Source organism: Danaus plexippus, chromosome 27 (assembly GCF_018135715.1).
Source record: "Danaus plexippus chromosome 27, MEX_DaPlex, whole genome shotgun sequence".
NCBI lineage: Eukaryota > Metazoa > Arthropoda > Insecta > Lepidoptera > Nymphalidae > Danaus > Danaus plexippus.
Genome location: NC_083555.1, coordinates 3,067,213 through 3,090,787, shown reverse-complemented (window position 1 = coordinate 3,090,787; position 23,575 = coordinate 3,067,213). Strand labels below are relative to the sequence as shown.

The following is a 23,575-nucleotide window of genomic DNA, read 5'->3' as shown; positions in this document are numbered from 1 at the left end:
GCAAATATTAGTTTCATTGAAACATTGATAATGTTCGCGCATAAAGTTACAGCAGTCCGATCAGAACTAACATCTATATATTTTATAAATCTATCAACTACCTCTCAGCCACGAAAGTACTCTAAAACGATAACGATCTGTTCATCACCGCTTTATGAAAGTTATTTAATCGGATATCCAGTGGAGATCCAAACATTCTCATTATTATTATTTGAAAACAACAAACAAGGAAAACAAAATAACTCATTAGTGTGTACACAACCTGCTAGCTAATTAAAACTATCACAATACTTTTTATTAAAACGAGTAACATTATATTTTTTTTTTTTGTTAAATCTAAACTGGGCACACACCTTCTCTTTGTTATTATTTTAATTTTTATTATCAAACGACAATATTGAAAATCGACTCGTAATTAATTTCGATAAACACACATCACCAGCACAGAGCCACAGCTGTAATTTTCCATAATTCGTTAATAAATAAATTCACTATTTACTATTTAGCTAATTAAAACTTAGTCAGTTGCGCTTAAAAACACAAATTACAATATTCAATAATAACAAAATGGCGAAAAAATATGAACAGTTTACCGACCAATCAGAGTCCCGTTTCATTTGACTATTAACGCCGTTTCTATGACATTTTAAAAGAATAGGATTAAGGAAGCATTGCCGCTAAAACACAACACATGCTCAGTTTTTGCAAACACACACATGCAAACATTTTCTCCATAGAACATGAGATATGTAGATCGTCCTTGAGATTATTTGTATGGAAAATATGCACTGAGTAGTTATGCCTATCGCCGCTCTGGCTGCATAGCGGCGCTAGCAGTTAGCAGCGGCGGATCAAAAATGTTTGAATACGGAATTCCGTAATATGTGATTAAAAGAATGTAAGAATTACACAATGTAGGTTTAGTTGTTATATGGATAGGGTAAGCAGTGCTTATTTGCATCTATGGTGTGCACGCCACTGTATTTTATGTATGACTTATGCTGGCTTACCCTAGGGGGCTCGAATAACATTATCGGTTCATTGGCTATTGGGTTCCACTTAACGGTTTTGGCCTGAGTGGCTAGATACATTTGGAAGTGCGGCTGCTGCTTAAGAAATGAGATTTGACGTCAAAACTTATTTATATTGTGAGGTGAAGGAGGAATTTTCAACGAAACACTGAAGAACGTCATTTGAAACAAGAAAATTTTATTACTACGAACTTACATCTCTTATCTAGAAAATAATTTCTTGAAGTGACTTTGGGAAGTTTGAGTATAGCAGAATTCAGACAGCTTGTTAAAGCCTTAGAGATTATTTACTTTAAGAAAACTTATCCTAAATATACTATAAATGAGAAAGTGGATTCTTATTGACACAATAATAAAAAACTGATATTATAAGAAGAAAATACAGTGAATTCGAGCTTAATATCACGGATCTAACATGAGTTGTAAACATATTATATGGATTTTTTATAAAAGATTTTAGTATATAGTTTTTTTTGTTTATATTAAATTATTTTATCCGTAAAGCATGTTTATAAATGTTGTGATTATTCTTGTTTGCAAATAAAATTTCAATTTACAGGCGTCCAAAGCAGCTATGTACTCAGGTGGTTATCGTCCAAACGTCCCAGTGGACGTGCAATATCCGAGAAAAGATTGGAAAGATAGGGAAAAACAGTTTTCACCTAAAAATGTCCTCGAGGATAGGAGGGATATAGTTAGGATGCAGAACTTTGATATACCTAGGGCTTCTGAACAACAAAGAATGGAGGAAGAAAAGAAGCGATCACAATCGCGTAATTCAAGATCTCCGAGGAGAGAGAAGTCTCCGGGCCGCCACAGGAGACAGTCACCATCATCACGTTCGCCTCGTAGAGCTTGGGCGCTTGAGAAACGAAGGAGTCCGGAAGGCCGCGAACCCCCACCACCTCCAGCATGGCCTGGACAAGATGGAGGGGAACAAGAATATCAGCAGAGATCGAAATTGACGGACAGAGATGTCGTCATGAAGGTTCCGGTGTGGGAGTGTAAAAAAACGGACAATTATAGTAAGACTGACAGGCGCAATTTTGAAGAGCAGAGAAATAGGAAGGAACTTTCAAAATGGAAACCTGTTCCTCCAGTTAATTCGGAAGAAAACACTCGGTTTTTGGATGATGACCGATATCGAAAAGGTGGTAAATATGGCAGAAAAGAGCCGGAAAGGAGACGCACCTTAAGCCGCGATGATGGTGAACGCAAGTCATATTCTGAAAGACATGAGAAAGATCTCTCTCGATCAGAACGCGATGGCGCTCGCTATAAACCTGATTTTTCTCGTGAAGAATATGCGGGAAGAATAGAAGAAAAAAAGAAAGAAATATTACATAAACAGGAACAATTGCAAAAAGAGATAGACGAAGTTTATAAACGGGCTGTAGATTTTACAAAAAAAGCTGAGATGTATAAGAAAGGTGAAATGAATAAAGATTTTCATTTCAAAGAAGAACGTCATCGAGAGGATAGGGAATATGAAGAACGTCCACACTACTCATTCGATGAAAATCGACGTGGCCGTAATCTAGACAGACCCAATGAACATAAATCTAGCAATTTTGGAAAATCTCGTGATCCTGAAGATTTTGAAAGAAAATTTGGTGTGAACGCAGCTATCAAAATAAAGAGACTCAAAGCCACTGACGAAATATCAGAGAAAATACTTCATCAGTTTGCAGTAAATATACCCCCAGATTTTAGAAAAAGAGTCAGTGAAGAGTTAAAGCTCTCTGTCGCAAAAATATTATTGGAAATGTTCGGTGAGAAGGACGTTTCATTTATAGAGATGTTAGTTAAATTTAATGCTAGGCATACACAAAAAGACGAAGAAAGAATTTTCGAAGATGTTATGTCTTGTTTACCAAGTCACTTCAAAACTATAAAAAGATCTGCTCAAGGTAAGAATTCTGAGACGTAATTGATAAATCCAGACGCGTTTCCAGTTTTTCCCTTCTTCGTCGTTTCCATTTGTCTATGACTGTACACAAGGCGCAAAACGTTACCTTAAATTATATCCATTTAAAATTATATTAACCATTAATACGTTTAATTTTAAATTGTTGTTGCAGTATAAAATTTCTAAAGTAAATAAAACGAAACTAACATAATTAATTTGAATAAACATAATATCTAAAAGGAATGCAACACGTTATTCATTATATAGAAATTTTTAATTTGTCTTTATAAATTGATTGTATATATTTTTCAGATAATTCGGGGATACCTGCTAAAGTGTCCAGGCGCTCAGCAGACTTAACCTTAGATACAGGTAAAACTTTATCTTTTTACAAAATGTAGCGTTTTTTGGTCTACGAATTAACAATATTGTTGATGTTGTTTAACAGATGTCTGCGTGAATAAGCCAACTAGTAAGTATTTTAGTCTGAACTTAAGATTTTCTATGATCTTATTTAAGTTTAGTCACATCGCTATGTATTTCTTGAGATTTTCAGTCTATAATGTCAGTTTCAGATTGGAATTATGGTCAATTAGGTAGTATTATACCAGGAAACGTCATGGTCGATCCAACATTAACGCAGATGGCTGCGTCGGGTTTATTATTAAATACTCCCATCATGGTCCCTATTTCTACACAATATCCAGTAATAACAGCGTACCCTGACACGTCTAATATAAAAGAGGAGGACGAAAGTGATGGCCACACTTTATATCTGTGCAAGGATAATTTTCAGACTATCTCGGAATATGAGATTGATCAATTGAAGAGTTTTTTGATTAAGCAGCTGGTTGAGGTTACAGAAACATCCCAAGGTTGGGCGCCGGACTTCACTCTCAGCAATCAGCGCAATACACATCGTCATGAAGTCTTTACGCGCGATCAGCGCTCAAAGGATTGGCTTTTGAACCTAGATTTCAGTGACTTCACTGTATTCAAGGTGTTAGTTTACACTTCGGAGGAGTTGTGGTATGAACGTGCTGCTATATGGTTACCAGGTCATTCTAGGCATCGCAAATTCGATCCGCTGACCAAACTTAAGTTACAGAACAGGAAATTGGAAGGTGTCAATATAGGTAAGTGGAAGTTTATAAAGAGGATCATCACGGCTAACGGCACACGGATATATGTGGATATGCCGCCCTCGTCCGCACGTGCTTTGGAGAAACACAAAATGTTGTTGAGTTATGAATTACAGAAAGTTAACGTTTTTTTTAAAGCTGTTGCGATAGATAAGAACGCTTTCGATGCTGGTTTAAATGAACCATCCATAGAGATACCCCTTACTCCAGCCTCCTGTCCTATGCCGTCTCTTGGGCAGGATCCAAGAATTATTAAATTTGCACTGAAAGGCAACAAACCATTCAATTTGGGGATGGCGAGGAAAATAAAGGATATAATCTTGTTTAAATTATTTAAATACCACGAGCTAGAAGGCAGAAGTAGAACCGATTTTGAGAAATACGGATTTTGCCAGCCCGGTTATTTTGGTATTTTACCAGAAAATGAAGAATCCAGAAAATGGTTGGTCTCTTTAGATATACCAAGGATTAATCGACAACCTGTAGTCATTGTAGGAGCCGATGATATAAAAGGAAAATTTTTTCGAATGAATATTGTTATGCCGAACTATTACAATCTCAAACCGGCTTTAGCTTTTGAACGTCTGCGTCAGAGTAACCAAGGAGTGAAGGGTATAAATTTTAATATGTGGAAAAACCTGAACGTTATAATCTCAAGAAGGGAAGGAAAGGTGGGGCTTGAAGTCGACATGGATTTGGAATCCGTTGAGACTTTGTCTAAAATTCACTACCAGCTCGATTATGTGGCTGAGGGCCATATTAAGACCTTTAAAGTTGAGTCGCAGTTTTCTCAAGACCGTTTGGAAGAAATGATTAGGCAATATAAAGACGAACTCATTGACTCCTATGACGTTCACAACATGGATCTAGCGTCGGATTCAGAAGAGAGCATCGTATGTTTAGATTAGTTTGGGAAGGTCTCTTTGTTTCTCGTAATATTTTCTCTCGAACTGGACTCAGCTTGAATTTGATACAATAAAGATTAAAAGTCAAATATTCATCGTCTTTTTTAAATTATCATGAATGATTTTCTATCTTATAAACATCACAATGGTCAATGTTTACTTTTACCAAAAAAAATAATTACAACGACTGGAAAAGTTATAAACGAACAATTGAGCGTTTCGTTTTAACATCAGATTTTTTTTTCTTTACCTGGCTTCTAATAAATATAAATGTTATTGTCATTGAAACTTTTACAAAACGAAAGCAGACAATAATTTAAAAAATTGAGTATGTTACGTAGATGTATTTCAATTAAAAAAATCTTAATTATAAAAATACATTACATTACATGAAATCGTCACTGTATTTGTGTATGACATAATAATACGAAAAACGTGGGATAAGTATTTTTCTCATTATTTATGAAATATCGTTGATATTTATCATAAAACGAATTCCTGTCCTAATGATGTAAAATTTTCAGTTTGCTTGAGTCAGAACATTTCAGGAATCTGTAATGGATTAAGGCGTAAAAATTGCTGAAAAATGAAGATAATGGAACCAGAGGTGTCAGGAAACGGGTAAGAATTTCAGTGTTTTAGTTTTATAAGTGGTCATTTTACAGTATCTGTCGAGAAGATGGCGGCTAGAGAGTAAGCAGTCAGAAAAATATGTGGTAAGTTTTGAGTCATTAATTCGGAGATAATTCTATTTGTGACTTATTGCTCGGAGGTGCCTTCAATTGCGTGTGATAAAAAACTTAGGGATGTCGGTGGGATGTAAGAAATTCTGGTTTCGCAATAACATATGATTAGGAAAGACAATTAATTTTCAGATTTGGTTGGAGATAAAGCAACGTGGTTAAAACTCTAATCGCCTGTGGCTACGATGATTTTTTATGTAGTGTACGGTAACGGATTTTATAACTATCTTTTTTGGGCATTTTATGTTATAGGTTCTTTAACAATTTGACAGCTTTTTATAAGATTACAGGTGAAAATTTACTTGTACTCAGCGTTTTCACGACTCATAATTCGTACCTGTGGCATTCTTCTTTTTTGTTAATATTTCTATGATAATATCCATTTAGGATTTTTAAAAAACCCTTTTTTACCCCCATTTCCATTTCTTTTACAGTTTCAGTTAAGATTTCGCATAATTAATTGTTGCAGAGCGACGGAAAGAATTTGGAAACACCAAGTTGAAGTTAAAACAGATGCCAGAAAATAAACGGCGAATGGCTCCGGTCACAAAAAACGAAGACGGTTTAAAGGGGACGGCTATGATGAATAAAGAAATCAAGAAAGAACCATCAGTTAAGAAAGTATTTATAAAGGGACCTGTCGCTGTTAAGAAAGAAGTTAAAGTAAAAGCTGTGAACCAAATAACCAAGCAGGAGTTTAAAACCGTTACTGAGATAACGGAGTCAAAAGAAAATTCACAAGGTTAGATCATTTTAACTACATGAAGTAATTTTAACCTAAATTTATGATTTTAAGATACCAATACTATTTCTCCTATAAGTTTCATAGTGTTTTTTTTTGGTTTAAGTGAACTTAGAATTTTGATATTGAACTTAGATAATTTAATAGAAGGTTGATTTTATTTTAATCTTCGAATCTAACGCGCGTCAGGTTTTTGTTAGAATAATGGTCAAAATAAATAATAAAATACTGGAAAATATTTTAGTGAATTCTTTGTACAAAAATTTGTTAGTGTTTTTTTTTTTTACTTTACTTCATGGTTTTGTTATTTATGAAATTTGAAGTTTATATATATATATATAATATTTATTTGATTTTCTTGTTTTGTTAGTCTCTGAGGGAGATGTGTCTGATGAGGCTGTTAAAGGACAGTTCAAATTAAACACGCTAATGTCCACTATCCTAGAAGATGAATTACAAGATATTCTGACACAGGTATTTAATATAAAAATATTTTATTTGTCTGCCTTATGATGTATTTTCCTTAACATATAACTGGATTATGGTATATATATATCAGTAAAAATGTTAATAGCAGAAGACTTTTTATACTAATGTTAAATTCAAAATTATTTTTCAGATTTGGAAGGCTTTACCCAACCTAACAACAACTGACATGGAGAAATTCATTGCGGAAAGGTTGAAAAATGATGCTTTCGTTGAGCTAAAGAATGTAAGTCATATGAAAAAATCTCACATAGCCTGCCGTAGTAAATTTTGGTAATCATTTTTTGTTTGTTTTAAGGTTCTCGGTCTTAATGTCACCAAACGACTGCTTAATGTCCACAACCCCTTGTTTGTGAAGGTATGTCATATATTTCAAAATATTTTGTTCGCTCGGTCCAAGATCTGTTATGATGCAAATAACGCCTTCAATGTTTCCCGCAGATACAATTCTCCTGTCGTCCAGAAAATGGCTTCCTATCGAAATTCCTGAAAAGCTACAACATCACTAGGTTCAAACGCATCGACCCTGAGACAAACACGTTCGCCGCCAAGCTGGATGCGATCGCTGACTTTGATAGAATTTGTAAAGCCAAGAACATAAAATGCGGTAAGTTATTCAACTGGACTTTTTTAGGTAGACCATGACATTCTTATTCGCGAATATATATATATATATAAATTTTTTAGAATCTTGGAATTCTTTTTCAGTAAGAAGTTTTCGTTAATTAAAAAGACATGTAAATTTCTTTGAATCTAATTACATAGATACACAGATGTGTCATGATCTGAATTATGATAAAGGCTACATGCACACTGTAACTTTTATGTCCAAAGACAACCCACTAGCATGTAAATTAATATATATTTTGCGCATATTAACATACAAAGAGAATTATGAAAAGAGTCATTCAAATGTGGTTACTCACCGTCGGAGCAAACTAAATTGGGATCATTTAGAAGGCAAAATAAAAATATTTGAAACTTTAATTTTTTTTATAAACAGGTAGCGCAAAAATAACAGTGAGCCCTTGCTACAAGTTCAAGAAATGTCCGAAAAATCTTAACACAGTCTACAACGATACGACGGAATATGAAAACTATTTCAACGAAGATACCACAGATAAAGTAAAAAACAAAAATTCATCAAGTATAGAGAGTTGTGAGACTGAAAAATTTGATGAAGAAATTGGTCAGAACAAACCAACACCTGATAAAGAAAGTACAGCAGACGAACCGGCACAGGTAATAAAATCTAAAGAAAATAAACATATTGACAGCAAGAATAATAACTTCATGAATTATGAAGACATGTACGAAGAAGTTCAAGAAATGGATCCGGAAATGAATGAAGAGATGGCCGACGAGGAGATACTGGCATTAATATCCGGGGGTGTCGTTCTGGATGAATGCAGTGGGTCAGATCGCGAATAACTTTGGTAATAATAAAAATGTTATTTGAATAATAATTTTGTTTGACTCACCCTCTGCGATCTGTCTCACCTTTTCTGTTGTCCTCTAGTTTGAATTTGTTTTAAAATTTTGACTTATATGTATATTGAAATTTTTAGACATGTTCTTAAATAAAACAATAAATTAATTTACATTTTGACATGAGTTTTTATTGATCTCGTTAAATACAAATATATATATGATATTCAATTTAACAAATGTTTTGTGAGTATCAGAATCATACATTGAGTGTATTCTTATAGCATGAAATTTTGAATTATTTTCTATTACTTTCGATTTCGATAGCCTCATCTTCCACCTGTAAAAAAGACAAACCTCATGTTATATACATATATATATATATATATATATAAATAAATATTTGTATATAAATATATATATATATATAAATATTTGTCGTTTAAATATATATATATTATATATATTGTTTTGACAAAATTGTTTACTTGCTTCTATTGATCTAACACTACCAATACAAATATTATTATTATTAATACTTGATTACAACCTCGTTTGGAGGTGCCACTAGTCTAATAAAATATATTAAGACAAATACAAACTATATTGTGAACGAATACTTTAAAAGTAAAAAACACCTGAAATATAAATGATTAGTAATATTAAAATCTACAAACATAAATGGCTACATAATTGATTTTCTAACAATATTCAAGAAGTTACCAAAAACTAATAGGGTATTTTTTTAGTTTTGGGCTGCTCGTAACAAAGACGAAGCTCTTCTCTTTTTGGGAGCCGCTGCTTCAATTCTTAATCTTTCTTTCTCTATTTCATCTGCTATATTATATGTTTCTTTGCTAGCGACCTGATTTTTATTGATAAATAACTATTAAAATATTTAAAAATTGTATACAACGTTCTATAAATAAAAAGTTCGAATTAATCAGAAAAAAAAAATTATTAACTTTGACTATACTCTGTTTCTTGTCTGTGATACTATTTGTTATTTAGCTGTTAAGAGTTTTGACAGTTACGTGCTAAATGATTTAATTGATTGTTCGGTGCATTTTTATTTGACTTAATTTTAATGAACTGATTGATTAAGTTTTAATCTGTTGAATTTATTTTAAGGATATATATTTAAAAATATTACTGTGAATTATTTTAATTGTTTGCAATATGAGACGTAACAGAGACTTCGGTATCAAACAAAACAACGGTCCGCTCATGACCGATCATTTACGTGTAAGCTTTTCAAAATGTTTTTTTTACTTATTGTTTTATTATTATATTATAGTATTGTAATTACTCAAGCCTTTACAGTTCAGTATATATTTATTTAAATATAATGGAACGTCATTATTACTATACAATTATCCAACGGAACGCTTATAGTATAGTAACATATTAATTAAAATTAATACGCTTTAAAATCTATTCCCCCTTTACTTGTTTTTGTGTTTTAACTGTTTGTAATGTTTTCTTTGTATCAAACAACAGCTTTGAATTCTAAATTTTCACTTATAGATTTCAGCCCCAATCTTTCCCTTTAGTACTATATTATAAATTTTTTCTCATTCTATATAAATCTAAATGCTCAAGTATAAGCACACATGTATTTTCTATGTGTCCTTAACTTCAATGATCCAAAAAAACATGTATATAGTGAGTATCATACATCTAATATAACTTACATATTGTCCTTTACAATTGATAGGAAATTTCTTGATCTTATTTGGCTGGTTTAGTAATTATGTTTGATTATTTAAGGATTTGGACATAGAGTTGGAACTTTTAAAGCGCAAGCGAGAGATCTTACAACAAGAACAAAATATGATCTCTAGGATAGCGGTGAGTTCATACATTATTACAAAGCATTATTATTAAGAATAAAAAAATATTTTTCTCTATATATAAATATATATGATTATTCAGTATTGACTGATATTGGTAATAAAAGCTAGTACAATCCCATAAACATTTGTTGTTCCAATTTTAAACAGTACTGTTTTTTTTTTCTCATTAAATTGCACAATGCATTTGCTTAATGTTCATTTATGTTTTTCGGAGTCTTTATACCTGTTACATGTAATGTATATATAGCTTTATATATTACAAATGTAAATTTTAATGAGGATGTCTGTTGCTTTTCATAAAAAAAATATTGAATGGATTTTAATAAAATTTTCCAGTGATAGATTTTAAATACAATTGATATAAATCTGTATAGCTCGCTATGGAACACAGCATAAAAGTTGTATTTTTTATAACTGGTGTCGCCAGTTGCTTCAAGTATTATTTTTTTTTAATCGTATATTATTTTTCACTGTGTCCAAGTACAAATACAACAGGTACAATTTCGTGGGCATTATTTAGTATGTTTTATATTGTAACAAAAATGTCCATGCATTTTTTTACATTAAAATTTTGCCCATATAACTTTGTCACCTATAAGTATGTAAATTACAATTAATATAATGTAGCTCGTGAGTCGTATAAATGCCAAAACTTATATTATTCCAAGAAGAAATCGAAATCATCATAATAAAACCTCTTTTGAGACGTTACACATTTGATGGTACATTTTACAGTGTTTTTTTTATTTCGTATGGAATGACAACACTGTAATTTAGTATCAACTATTGAGCTTTAATTGGCGCTGTAACTAATTTAACGATTTTGGATTAATTTTCAGAGGCAGAATTACGAGCAGCCCTCTAGCTCGTTTAGGCACGAACACATTCAGTTTCAACCCCAGCAAGTTGATGTAGCCAACTTCTCTAACCTATATGAAGCTCAAGGCGGCACTCGTAATTTCCGTAACAACCTGAAGCGTCAGAACCAATCAAATTGGCAAGCCCCCAATCCCCCGAAACGTTTCAATGCCCCTCGGGCCGTGAATCCATGGCAGAATGACTCGGTACAAGGGCAACGGAAAGCTTTCCAACCCCCCAAAAGCTCTTTCTCACCCGTACCCCTCATGTCCGTGAAGCCTGGCATCAGCCAGCGTCTGAAACGCGAAAACCCGAACCGAAGGGATTTCCAACCCTCAAAGATAACGAAATCCAGACCAAAAAAAGACAACCAGCCCAAAGCCAGGGCACAGAACGTTAAGATCGTCAACCACCAAGCAAACGAAGCTAAGAATTTAGTTTCGGAGACCATGAAATCTTTAGAGCCTAGGAATGACGATCACATCTTGCATCCTGATAAACAGCCGTCATTGCAAATGAAGGGGCGACTTGAGCTTGCGTTGGGTTCGATTCTGAAAGAGTTACGCCTAGAGCTAAGCAGCGATCCCGATGTTTCGGAGTATTTCGCTACGCATTACATCCAACGCATCGTCAAACGTACGATACGTTCTCGTATCAGGGATGTCATGATGGGTAAAGCCGTTGGCACCATAAATGACATCCTGGACAACTACCGCGGGGCGTATCCAAAGGAAACCGACCTCGATATAATAAAAACTGTCAAAGAGGCCCAAGCCTACAGCAGTAAGAACCTGAGTGTTACGCATCTCATTGAATCAGGTAGCTATTTATATAATGATACATCGCATTGCATACAAAGCTCTTTGTCAACGATGCGATGCCTGTCAATATTATTTTTAATCTGTCTCAGATCGTGTTTGGTCGACTGTATTATCTATGGTTTCCTCATGTTTTTTATCTTACAAAGATTTCCCTCGTCCTCACTAAGCCTTTTTGTCTTCATTTTGTTGACAGCTTACATTTTCACATTATATACGCAAAATTCAAATTCAATGCCTGGCATTTAATTGAATTTTGCATCAAACTTATTTATACGGACGAATTGTGATGTTAGCTATGAAAAAAAAAAAAATATCCAAAAAATAATCCACCTTCAGAAACGTTTTATCCTCCTTTTCCGGACCGATCTCGCCGTCATAAATTTGGTTTTATGGCATGGAAATTTATTTGTTGTCTATGTAGCACATATTTTTCTTGTTCTGATATTTTTGTCTTCAATGTTCTTGTTTCGACATATTTATACAGGGTGCCTTTTATGGCAAGACGATAAATTACATACGAAACATTTTTCCTACATTTAATATTGTTTTTTAGACGATCCCCAGGACTTCTTCAGGAAGAACATGACTCGTATCCTCAGCAACAAATTGGATGATCTGTTCTCTAATGTAAGTATGAAAATATTCATCGGAATGCTTGTAAAATTACCGCAACAACTAAAACTATAACTATTATATAATTTTTGTAGCCAGAAAAATATTTTCATACTTAAAATATGGTCCATATTTAGCGAAATTTCTATTAATTTGTTATTGTCTTAATAGATTATCGTATATTACAGTTGGAATCATTCTATGAGAACAAAGACAAAGAGATCATAGAGAGTATCAACAAATTGCCTGAACCGGACAAATCTGCTAACACCAATGACACAGATGATTACAGCGAGAAGGTCAACTTGCAGCATATCCTGAACAATTTCTTTGAAAGCGTACCCGATGATAACGAACTCGTTAAGGCATTGGGAGGCAGGATCGACAAGGCTAAGCATTACATCGACTTCATGGATAGATTGATTGAGCAGAGACTGCCCAAGGTCCTGCCTAAGTTCAAGGATGTGAGTCATTTTTGTTGGTATATAATGACATTTATATAATATTATTAACAAAATTAAATATACATATATATATGTAAAATTTTCTTAGGTCGGATGTTTTTTGCCCTTGCACACAAAGTGCTTATGATTTGGGTGAAACTTTACAGAAATATAGATTTTACATCAGAATAAGGCATGGACACGTCATAGCAGTTGTGTTTAGTATGAAGTAATTTTGAGAAATAAGTTTAGATACAGACTATAGATGTCGCTACCGGTTGCTTTATATATCGATTTTTATTTTTCTCTGAGCCAAACACCAACGTCCACCCGGACATAGTCACGGGCATGTCCGATGGCATTGAAAATAAAAATTTTATACCTAATTCGTCATATATTTTGTTAGAAGACATATGAAAAAAAAATATTGCGTGTTGAGTCCCTCCGCGTTCAAGAAGTGGAATTTTGTAATGAAAACAGGAAGGGGTAGAAATTGATTTTTAAAGAATTTTTTGTGTTTCTTTGAGACAAACTTTATTAACATTACTTATAAGTGATAATTGATCGCCTGCATGCGTTCAAGCGCCTCGCATTCCCTCCCGCTTCCCTCCCTCTCGCTCGCTCCTACTGTTCTATACCCCTCCCCCCTCCTCCAGGAACGTAAAACGTTTAACGAAACGTCGCATAAGAATTTTCACTTCAACAAATAGTAATATAATTAACAAATTACTGAAAATTTCAGATGATTTTAAACATACTGTATCACGACAGAGACTTCATCGGTGCAAAGGCTATGGTTATGACCGAAATGAAGAAAAAGGGTAACACAACAGACGAATCTGTCCAGCAAAAAGGAAATGATGATGGAATCACAGAAGACGCTGAGAAAAATGAAAATAAATCTGTAGAGCCGTCTAGAGATACTGCTATTGATAAAACAACAAATACGACAGGAACAACTACAAACGATGGCATATATTATGTTAAGGTAAATGTACATATTTAGTAATAAGATATTCATTAATTACCAGCTCTCTCCCACCGGTCACATTTTATTACTTACTAATAAATAAATATTTTATAATAAACTAACTTGGACTAAGATGCTTCTTTATTTAACACGCAATCTATCAATTCGAGTCACATCAAAATCGGTCCAGCTGTTACATAGATTAATCAGGGCAGACGGAAACAAAAAAATATTTATATGCATTAGATAAAATGCGGGTACCTTAATATTATATAGATACATTAAATTTTTTATTCATTTTTATTGATTACCAAATACCAGCGCGTCTGATTACTATGAAAAACAAATGATTATTTTTTTACAACCTACTAAGCCGAAATTTGGTCTAAAAATATCACTTGAATATTTTTAATTTTTTTCCAGCTTGTAGGGCGTCCCAAACTACCAGCGCGAGCTGAGATCTGCGAGTTCCTGAACCAGTTCAACACCAATTCCATCAAGAAACATAAGACTATCAACAATTTGCTCGTATTATCATTCACAAATAAAGATGACTATAACAGGATATTGGCCTCCAATGAAACGGTTATTGGTAAGACAGTGTTTATTAATAGTATACATGTATGTGTGTGTGTATATATATATATAAGTTGGCAAACGAGCAAACTGCCTACTTGATGGCAGCGACCGTTGCCCATGGACATTCCCAACATAGTTTTTATTGATGCTTTGCCAACCTTAGTTGTTGAGGAAAAGGCAGGGGTGGGAATGAGGAAATGACAGGAAAGGGAAAGGGTGGGAACAGGTAAGGGGCAACCGCCTCTCACTTATCGGACGAAACGCAGTCTTTTGTGACAGGGTGGAACTTCCCCGGTCGAGCCAGCCCATGTTTGAGCTGTATTTATTTGACATCAGCTGGGCTCTACCAATAAAATATTTGTATCTGCATTTAGCTCAAGATATTATTTTGTATTTAATTCTTATATAAAATTCCTTACTGTTACTTTCCATAGACATTTCACTTAGAACTTTGATGTATGTCTATTAAATCACCTTCTAAGTTACATTTCTTGACCTAATATGAATATATTAATGGCACTAACAAAGAACTATAAAGTACTAACTGATATATATGATTAATTATACATAAAATAGGGTTCAGTACATATTGAACGGGGTTAAATATTGAACAGGTGATGCCACACTCATTATAAAGGCCAGCGAACAAGTGGTTTCTAACAAGGCAGTGAATCAGAGTTCGACTGAAAAGAAATGTGAATCACAAAATACATCGGACAAGAAGGAGGAAACCGTGAACTCGTCTTATAACGAAGCTCTGGATGACAGCTTCATATCAAACGATTTGGACAATCAAATAAATAGTTTGCTGTCATCTATCAGGCAGGCTGACGAAGAGGATTGTTCAAAATCTGATAACTTAAACGAAAACGACGATGTTTCTATAGAAAAATCTGCTGAAGTTACCGATAAGACGCGTGCGAGTGATGAAGTCGATGATAATAATGTTGAAGACAAAGTTAATGATGACATCTCTGATCATAACCGTAAAGCTGACGATGAAAATGATTGTGGTGATGACAAACCGGCGGCTGATAAAGTTGAATGTACAGACAACGCTGACGTGACGCGCGAAGACCTGACAGAGAAATCAAATATCGGCGAACAGAATGTTGAAAAAATTGATGAAAAAGATAATACTGAAATGGAAACCGCTTGTACGGAGACAACCGGATCAGGAACAGCTGACACTATAGATGAAGAGAAAGACATGAGCACTAAACGCAGTGGCACAGATGATACAAATGTATTGAATGTGGAAAATAATAAAAACGAAGAATTAAAAAGCAAAGTTCCCGGACGATCTACACCGACCAGGTTTTCGTCGAGGCTAGCCAGGACGCCGTCCACGGTCACGACAAGGAGAGCTAGCAAACTAGCGCAGAATAATCCCTGAATATTTACAATGATTTTAACTAATTTCACGTTAACTTATACCCAACGATGGATTTTGTCACAAGTGAATATTTAATGAGTTAACTATATGTTCGCTTTTATTTCAATAAAACATTTTCTCTATTTTACTATTTTTGTTTCGATAAAACAAACTGGAGTTATTTTAAATAATTCGTAGATGTACATGTTAGGCTGAATAATTAAGGCTTTAGATGTTGTCCAAGTTTGATTTTAAAGTAAATCTAATTCAAATCCAGTCTAATGAAAGTGACGGGTCGAGTAAAATTTTTTACATAAAAATTAATTAATAATTCCTTTTATAAACTGGATGACTCGGTACTTTTTCTGTTCTAGATGTCAGATTACAGTTAATATACCTAGAAACAAAAAAATTACTCTATCTTCAGTAATCATATACAACAACCTTATTCATTAAACCATTTCAAAGTAAAAATGTTAAAGTGAAGTCCATAACAGATACGTTTTAATATAAAAGTTTCGCAATAGTTAACATAAAAGTTTTGCTTAAAATTCTAGAAATAGTTTTTATTGAAGTAAAACTTCTTATGCGACTTCCGACAAGGTCGCGTTAAACGTTTAACGCTCCCGGGGAGAGGGAGTAGAAAGAGAGAGCGAGAGGGAGTGCGTGTCGCTCGAACGCACGAGGGAAATCAATTGTGACCTGTAAGTACTGTTAATAAAGTTTATATTAAAGAAACACTTAAATCTTCAAATTATTTATTTATAATGTAATTTAAAATTGATAGCAGTAAGAAATTTCTCAATAATAAAAAAAAAGTTCGTGTAACCTGCTTTCTACATGTCGTTGGGAGTGTGTTACGTACATAGTTGACAAAGATGACGTCACAACAATATAAATAAATACGGCAAGAATATTAAGTAAATGGTTTAAAGATTACTCTATCAAATACTATTGACACTATACTAATATTGCAGCTTGTAAAACTACGTTTTTATGTGTTGTCTTGCGTAATATAGTTTTGATAGATCTTAGCTTTTGTAAACGGTATCGCAAACTAAACAGCTCGTTATTTACAATCGGTTTCGCATTTATATAATACCGAATATTATCTGGATGAGACTATTTAAAAAAACTGAAAACGTTTGTGATTTTGTTATTTTGTTATTTAAATATTTTCACGAACGTTTTTGAATATAAAAAAATTAGATTTCCGTACATAATAATGGTCGGTATCGGATTACCGACCACCCTTCATGTCACTTCCAGTCCGGACCGTATTCTAACTTTTAAATACAAGCCACCAATTTCTTCATTGTTAGGCTCATAATGATATAGCACCAGGAAGAAATTACTGGAACTTCGGACGTCTTTGGAAGCATAATACAAATACAATTTTATTGTAAAAACAAAAAAATACAATTTTATTGTAAAGGTAAAATTTTTATATTATGCGTTCCGTTTGACGTCCGAAGTCCATTATGGGAGTTTGTTTGTTATCTCCTGGTGGCTTGTTTATATATATATATATATATATATATATATATATATATATATATATATCACATTGTTACATTTTAATATATATATATATATATACATATATATAATGTGATTAAAAATATATTTTAAATTATGACTTAATTATTACATAAATCAATTATGAATCAGGCTGAAAATATTAAGATAGAGACTTTTCTGACGAAATATCCGGATGTAAATCATCTCTGTTTTTTAGATAAAATTTTCTAAAGGTACATTCGTGCTGCCAATTAGCTTTGGCTAAAATGTCATTAATAGGGCAATTTTCTATCCAATTCAAAGAAGAGACTGCTCATCTACAACTTCCAGCTGGTGTCTGAATACCAGCTTCAGCCAGAAGTTTCTTTATCCAACCACCAATCATTGCTACAGTCGCTGGCCTTCTCCTTTTCCTAGTCGCTAAGAATAAATTTGTTATATTTCCTCGGGTATTCCAAGTCAGATTTACTAATGTACGTAACCAATATACTGCATCAATGCTCCTGTCTGGTGAGGATAAAAATGTCCAGCTAGATTGTTGGTACGAAGAAGAGTCCGTCTTAGAACCGAAAACAGGATGCAAGGTTATCGAATTTATATTATCTATAAAGTGTCGTTTATCCACATGCAAAAGAGTAAGATCATCTACTCTACGACCAGAAGATAATAATAATAATAATATAGCTGCTACATGTCTGGGTACCTGATACAAACTATTTAAATTTATATTGTACCTTTTTAAAGATCTGATCAATATCCTGGCATCTAAAACTGGAAGCTGAGGGGGCTTAGGTTTTGTCAACGAAATAGCTTTGAGTATGTGTCTTACTTTAGGATTTGTAGAAACCTTAATATCGGATATCGTTTCGCAAACGGATGCAATGACTGATTTATGCACAAGAATGGTTCGGTAGGAAAGACCATGGTTTAAAAATATATAAGCTTGCTACATAAATACCTTGCTACATTTGCTGGTTTTGGTAAACGAAAATTAATGCTTTTTCTTGACAAAATTTTACCCATCTACGCCAAATTGGGGCATAAGTCTTTATGGTTGACTGCCTCCAGCACGATGACAATAACTGTTTCTCTTGTGGTGTCCATGTCTCTGTTAAATCATCCCACCCAAAATCAGCCAGGCCTCCAGATGTAACTTTCCGACTTTTGCTGGTTCTTCCAATTGGGAGCTATTAGGATGAATCTGAGGCTGAATTGAGACGATCCAGGACCCTGGGTATTAAGCTGGGTGGCGGGAACAGCCATGAAAGTCTGTAATGCCACGATTTGCTGAAAGCGTCGTGAAAGTAGGCGTTTGCGTCTGACAAGTCTAGAGAACATTAGTTTGCTACGACATGTGCCGTCTGGGAAGCAAAGAGATCTAAATCGGGTGTGCCCCACAGGTTGAATAACCTCTAAGTTTCCTTGTCTCTGATATGCCACTCGACGGCCGCGCGGTTTCGAGACAGGCGGTCGGCTTCGGTGTTCAGGAGACCTGGTAAGTGGTGCGGGCTAAGAACAATGTTGAAGTGGTCTACCAGATTCAACAGTTGTCGGGTCAATTCTAATAATTGACGTGATCGTGTTCCGCCTTCGTTTTTTATGTACGTCACGTCCGTTTTGTTGTCGTTCTGAAGAATCACTGTCGAGTTTCGAAGCTCCATCGCTTTGACTGATATCGCGGTTAGCACTGCAGACATTTCTTTCGGATTGCAATGCCAATTTGTCAGATGATGTTCCCATGCGTCTTTTATGAATTCGTTGTTTACAAGGGCTCCCCATTGAATGTTTGACGCGTCGGTGATGACGTGGTTCGTCGACATTCTTTTGGGATGAATTGGTGACTGTCTACAGATATTTTCCATCCACCAAATCAGTTCGGTACGTACCTCTTCCGAGAACTGAATCTGGGTTTGTAGACACTTCCTGAGCTTGTTGCTGTGTAACTGTAATAACCGGCAGTGCAATCTTCCCCTGTGGGTGATGGAGGTTGCAAATTACGGATGACCTAATAGGCGCTGTGCCTGTTTTAGGTTCCAAGTACCGGCCACGAGTCTCGCACGCAATATTTGACGAATTCGTTGTACTTTGTCCGAGGGTAAGAACTTGGTGTTGAAATTGGTGTTCTATACCACTCCCAAATAATCGATAGACCTCGTTGGGGTCGTTATCGATTTTTCCGTATTGACCCACCAACCCAGATCGGTCAGAAATTGTATTGCGACTTGTACCTGAGCTGTGAGTCATCATCATACATAACATATCTCCGTCCTGATGAACTATTAAGTAATCGTTACTGGTTTAATGCCTTGAGATTGAAAATTGTGCGACTTTTTCCATCAGGCTACGATATTATGAATAGAGGGGAGATGAAGGATGGTGTAAGGGGCGCTGGTTCCATAACCTTCAACCGAATCAAACTCTGAATCTCGGTTGACATTCAATGTAAAGTTGGAGTTTGAAATTTCATTTAAACATCTAAAGTTGGGAAAACTAGCGGCGGTGGCTTGTTGGATGGTATCCCTTGACCAGTAATTATTTTGCGTATTGATTTGGGTGCATTGAAATGAAGCCAAATTTTTTATAAAATATCTCAGACAACCGCCTGAAAAAACCTTTTAGTCATTTATTTTTACCCGGCCTTCCACCTTCTGCTTTATATTTTCTCCCCCCTTTTTTTGTAGTTGAGGAGTTCTTCGGATGAAATCCTATACGGTCCTTGGCTTCGTCTTCTTTGACTTCAAAATTGTTACTATGTCGACTTTGAAATGACCTGATATTGGCGGATGAGGTCGAAGGCTCGGGTTATTTCGGACGAGAACGATTAGATGTTAAAGTTTGTTTTTATAATTTATATACCCCAGCATTTTTTTGTAAATATACTGATAGCTGGCCGGGGTCAAATATGTATTCGCAAGAAGGAGGTATTTTATTAAGGTCTTCTTACATAAATTTATCTTTTAATTTTTTAACTAAAACATGCCGACGCATCTCTAAAACTTCAGCTCGTTTGCCGCAAATTATTTGCAGTATGACGTGAGAACAATGTTGTAATCGGAATCTTTTCCAAATAACGTGTTTAATTTTTCATAAATAATGGTCGCGTTAAGTTGAATGTCAGTAGAAGCACACCAATAAATTAGAATTTTTAAAGCAAAATTTATCGCTTCGTTTTGGGCGAAAAATGCATTGGATAACTCGGCAAAACTACGTTTCATTTGAAACCAACGTAAAGGAGTAAAAGGATCCTCTAAACGTCGCAGATCCTCATTTACTTTTAGTTCAGTAAATGCAGGGAAGGCCGCATATTTTTTTCTGAACGTCTGTATAACGAACCGCTTTCCAGTCAAGTGAGTCAAATCTCCACGTTCAAATTTACAATACTACCCGCATCTAATTTCGGAGGACATAAAAATTGGTCATTGACCGACAATACCGACTTATTTGTGTTATTAAATAAGGGTACTTGCACGTTTGCAGATACATTATTCGAAGCTGGAGCAAACTTTGCCGTTAAAACATTATTTAAATGACTCACCAACTGCTGTGACAATATGTCAAACCTTTCCTCTAGATCCTGCAGACTAGCTCTCCTTTGGCGTTTCCTTGGTGGCTCGTCATGATCCGAAAGGCATTCCGAAGATCTACCTTCAGTTGAACTCTTCTTTTCACTAGGCACGATATCCTCCCGATCACTCATTTTATTTTCACTTTTATTTCGAAGGGTATTTAAATAAAATTTAAAAATCGCGACAATTAATATGACTTTTCACAGTTTTTCGTAACGACCAAGTGCTCGGCTCGAAAAACGATGCAACAATAAACAAAATGGGTGGCTTGTATTTAAAAGTTAGAATACGGTCCGGACTGGAAGTGACATGAAGGGTGGTCGGTAATCCGATACCGACCATTAGTAGCGACATCTAGCGACCAAGCGAGGCGAAGACAGCGATGTACTCTCATAATGGACTTGGGACGTCAAACGGAACGCATAATATAAAATTTGTAGGATATTATAAAAATCTTCGAGAAAAAAATTGTTTATAAATATTGACATTCATCAAGATAAAAGAATATTCCTTTAGAATATTTCAAAATAAGACTTTTTATAACAATTTTTATTTCTTTTCCATCAAGGTATCAATAACAGATCATCTTTTTAAAACAATAAATTGTAGCACAGATTATAATGGATTAATAGTGATATAGACTGTTCGTTGTCACTATTATGTATAAAAAACTCTTAAATAAAAAAAAATTATTAAACTTAAAACAAAGGTTTTCGGATACTATGAGCTTTTATTATTTTTTGATTACATAATCCTTACGTTTCGGTTACTTTACAGCAACCGTGATCGCGAGCGGACAAAGTGAAAGAGTTACGGTTACTGTAAACGAATCGAAAGTTGGGATTATGTAGTAAAATAATTATAAAAGCGCGTGGTACCCGAAAAAATAGTTTTATTGAAACGATTATATGCGAAAATCTTAGTAATCATTATGTTTTTAAACTTCATATGAAGTCTGAATATTCTTACCATAAGTTGATTAATATAATACTCGTAAGTTATAGTATCCGTGACAGGATCTAGTGCCACTTGAATCATCTCGTCAAATTCTTCCTAAAAGAAGAAATAATATGGTTGTAGTGAGATGAATATACTATTGATATCATAATAGGGATAGAATTACCGGTAAATCAACAAGTTATCCGAACGACTCTAACGGTATTTTTTTAATATTTTCTTTGACTAATATTGAACTTTACATTTGACAGTCACTTGTCAAATTAGTATTATTGATTTTGTAAATATAAGAAAGTTTATTTAATGATTGAATACTTGAAATTGTTGTTAAAAGTAATCATCGGGAAAAAACACAAGCCCATATTTTAGGCTATTGTCGGAATCGCAAATTAATAAAAAATCCATTGTTAGCCTCAATTAATTTATAAGTAATTTATTTTGTATACCTGAGTAAATGGCTCCCCTTCCTCAAGCATGAGTTGTGAAAACCTCTCTTTAGTTATAAAACCTTGTCCTTCTTTGTCGAAATAACGGAACGCTGCTAGCAAAACCTCAGCGCTCGCTGGATAAAACCTTTTTATGAATATGAAATATATTAAATAAAAAAAAAGTATAGGTGGTTATTGTATTTAAATATAGTGCGGGTTGTTGTTTTGTAAAGTAAAAAAAAATGAATACGGGCGGACGAGATGAATGAGTCACGGTTATGTAAATGAACCGAAACGTCGGGATTATATAATTAAAAAATAATAAAGCGCGTAGTATCCGAAAAACTTAGTTTCATTTAAATGACTAAACGCAAAAATCTTAGAGATAATTATGTTTTCCCATCTCGTTTGTCCGTGATAACGGTTGCTGCAAAGTAACCGAAACGTCGGGAGTATGCAGTTTAAAAAATAATAAAGTAACGCGTAGCAATCTCAAAATATTAGTTTTATTTAAACGAACACAAAATTTTAGGTTTCATTAAATGAATAGGAGTTAAAATGAATAGCTACCTGTGATCAGTTATAGCCTTGCACATATAGGGAAGAAAATTTATAAGTGGAACGTTTCCGGTAGCTTCTTTGTTTTCAGTGGCCAGGATTACTTCTTGAACTTCAGCTTCCGTAGGACAACATCCTAAAAAAATCATTTTCTTCTTATTGTACAAAAAAAAAAGAATTTATGTAAATTACAGTTTTTTTATTTCAATACCTAGAGATCGCAAGATAGTACCGACTTCTCGAACGTCAACCACTTGTTTCCCAGAATGATCAAAAACTTCGAAAGCCTCTATTATTTTCTTTTCAAGCTCATTATTAGGTAGAACTAAAATAAAATATATTCCTTTAATAAATAGTTAAATGATATATAATTTAGAGATTAAGACTCGTTACTGTATATAAAACTATATTATATAAACACTTCATAAAATTAAATGACAAAATATACTTTTATTAAATGTGTCCTGATTTTGACGAATTATAAACAATCATAATTTTGTTAATCTTACTTTTTGGTTCCTCTTTTCGGGCCATTTTGATATGCAAAATATATGAAATTCAATTTAATACCATAAAATTAACCTAATACATTAAAGTGACTAGAAATATTGAAAGGATAAACATTTTGTCAATTGCTTAGCAACC

At 34.1% G+C, this 23,575-nt stretch overlaps 3 protein-coding genes across 6 annotated transcripts in view; 2 read left to right on the top strand and 1 right to left on the bottom strand.

Annotated features, from left to right (window-relative positions):
* LOC116775729 (zinc finger CCCH domain-containing protein 13-like) overlaps positions 1-8,727 on the top strand; it is a 16,247-nt gene extending 7,520 nt beyond the window's left edge. For 2 of the 3 annotated variants that reach the window (XM_061525139.1, XM_032668703.2), the window contains exons 10-13: positions 1,591-2,941; positions 3,253-3,312; positions 3,389-3,412; positions 3,510-5,076. In XM_061525139.1, coding sequence (XP_061381123.1) covers positions 1,591-2,941; positions 3,253-3,312; positions 3,389-3,412; positions 3,510-4,990 — 2,916 coding nt within the window. In that variant the 3' untranslated portion in view covers positions 4,991-5,076. Of the gene's footprint in view, positions 1-1,590; positions 2,942-3,252; positions 3,313-3,388; positions 3,413-3,509; positions 5,077-6,199; positions 6,473-6,842; positions 6,947-7,091; positions 7,185-7,256; positions 7,317-7,399; positions 7,566-7,961 lie in introns of those variants that run through there. The other variant, XM_061525140.1, reaches the window with a different exon arrangement.
* On the bottom strand, positions 8,581-23,575 carry LOC116775730 (dynein regulatory complex protein 8). 2 transcript variants are annotated; one of them, XM_032668705.2, is made up of 7 exons: positions 23,440-23,575; positions 23,142-23,255; positions 22,943-23,066; positions 22,391-22,517; positions 21,957-22,040; positions 9,110-9,251; positions 8,630-8,726 (listed from the first exon to the last, which is right to left on the bottom strand). In XM_032668705.2, exons 1-6 carry the CDS (start codon positions 23,462-23,464, stop codon positions 9,132-9,134), a joined length of 594 nt encoding a protein of 197 aa, XP_032524596.1. In that variant the 5' UTR covers positions 23,465-23,575; the 3' UTR covers positions 8,630-8,726; positions 9,110-9,131. The 2 variants fall into 2 exon arrangements, with proteins under 2 accessions (XP_032524597.1, XP_032524596.1); XM_032668706.2 differs by lacking the exon at positions 9,110-9,251 and having other exon boundaries at positions 8,581-8,726.
* Positions 9,421-16,048, top strand: LOC133319737 (uncharacterized). The gene is made up of 8 exons (XM_061525141.1): positions 9,421-9,631; positions 10,157-10,237; positions 11,082-11,919; positions 12,475-12,548; positions 12,722-12,997; positions 13,719-13,964; positions 14,370-14,538; positions 15,140-16,048. Exons 1-8 carry the CDS (start codon positions 9,566-9,568, stop codon positions 15,919-15,921), a joined length of 2,532 nt encoding a protein of 843 aa, XP_061381125.1. The 5' UTR covers positions 9,421-9,565; the 3' UTR covers positions 15,922-16,048.

Excerpts from the sequence above, each read along its gene's own strand:
- LOC133319737 (XM_061525141.1), top strand. The coding sequence starts at position 9,566 with ATGAGACGTAACAGAGACTTCGGTATCAAACAAAACAACGGTCCGCTC. Across the intron at positions 9,632-10,156 it reads TCATGACCGATCATTTACGT|GATTTGGACATAGAGTTGGA; the intron begins GTAAGCTTTTCA and ends TGATTATTTAAG. Across the intron at positions 13,965-14,369 it reads ATGGCATATATTATGTTAAG|CTTGTAGGGCGTCCCAAACT; the intron begins GTAAATGTACAT and ends ATTTTTTTCCAG.
- LOC116775730 (XM_032668705.2), bottom strand. The coding sequence starts at position 23,464 with ATGGCCCGAAAAGAGGAACCAAAAA. Across the intron at positions 22,041-22,390 it reads AAGGGGAGCCATTTACTCAG|GAAGAATTTGACGAGATGAT; the intron begins GTATACAAAATA and ends TTCTTCTTTTAG. Across the intron at positions 9,252-21,956 it reads ATTATATTAATCAACTTATG|GTCGCTAGCAAAGAAACATA; the intron begins GTAAGAATATTC and ends AATAAAAATCAG.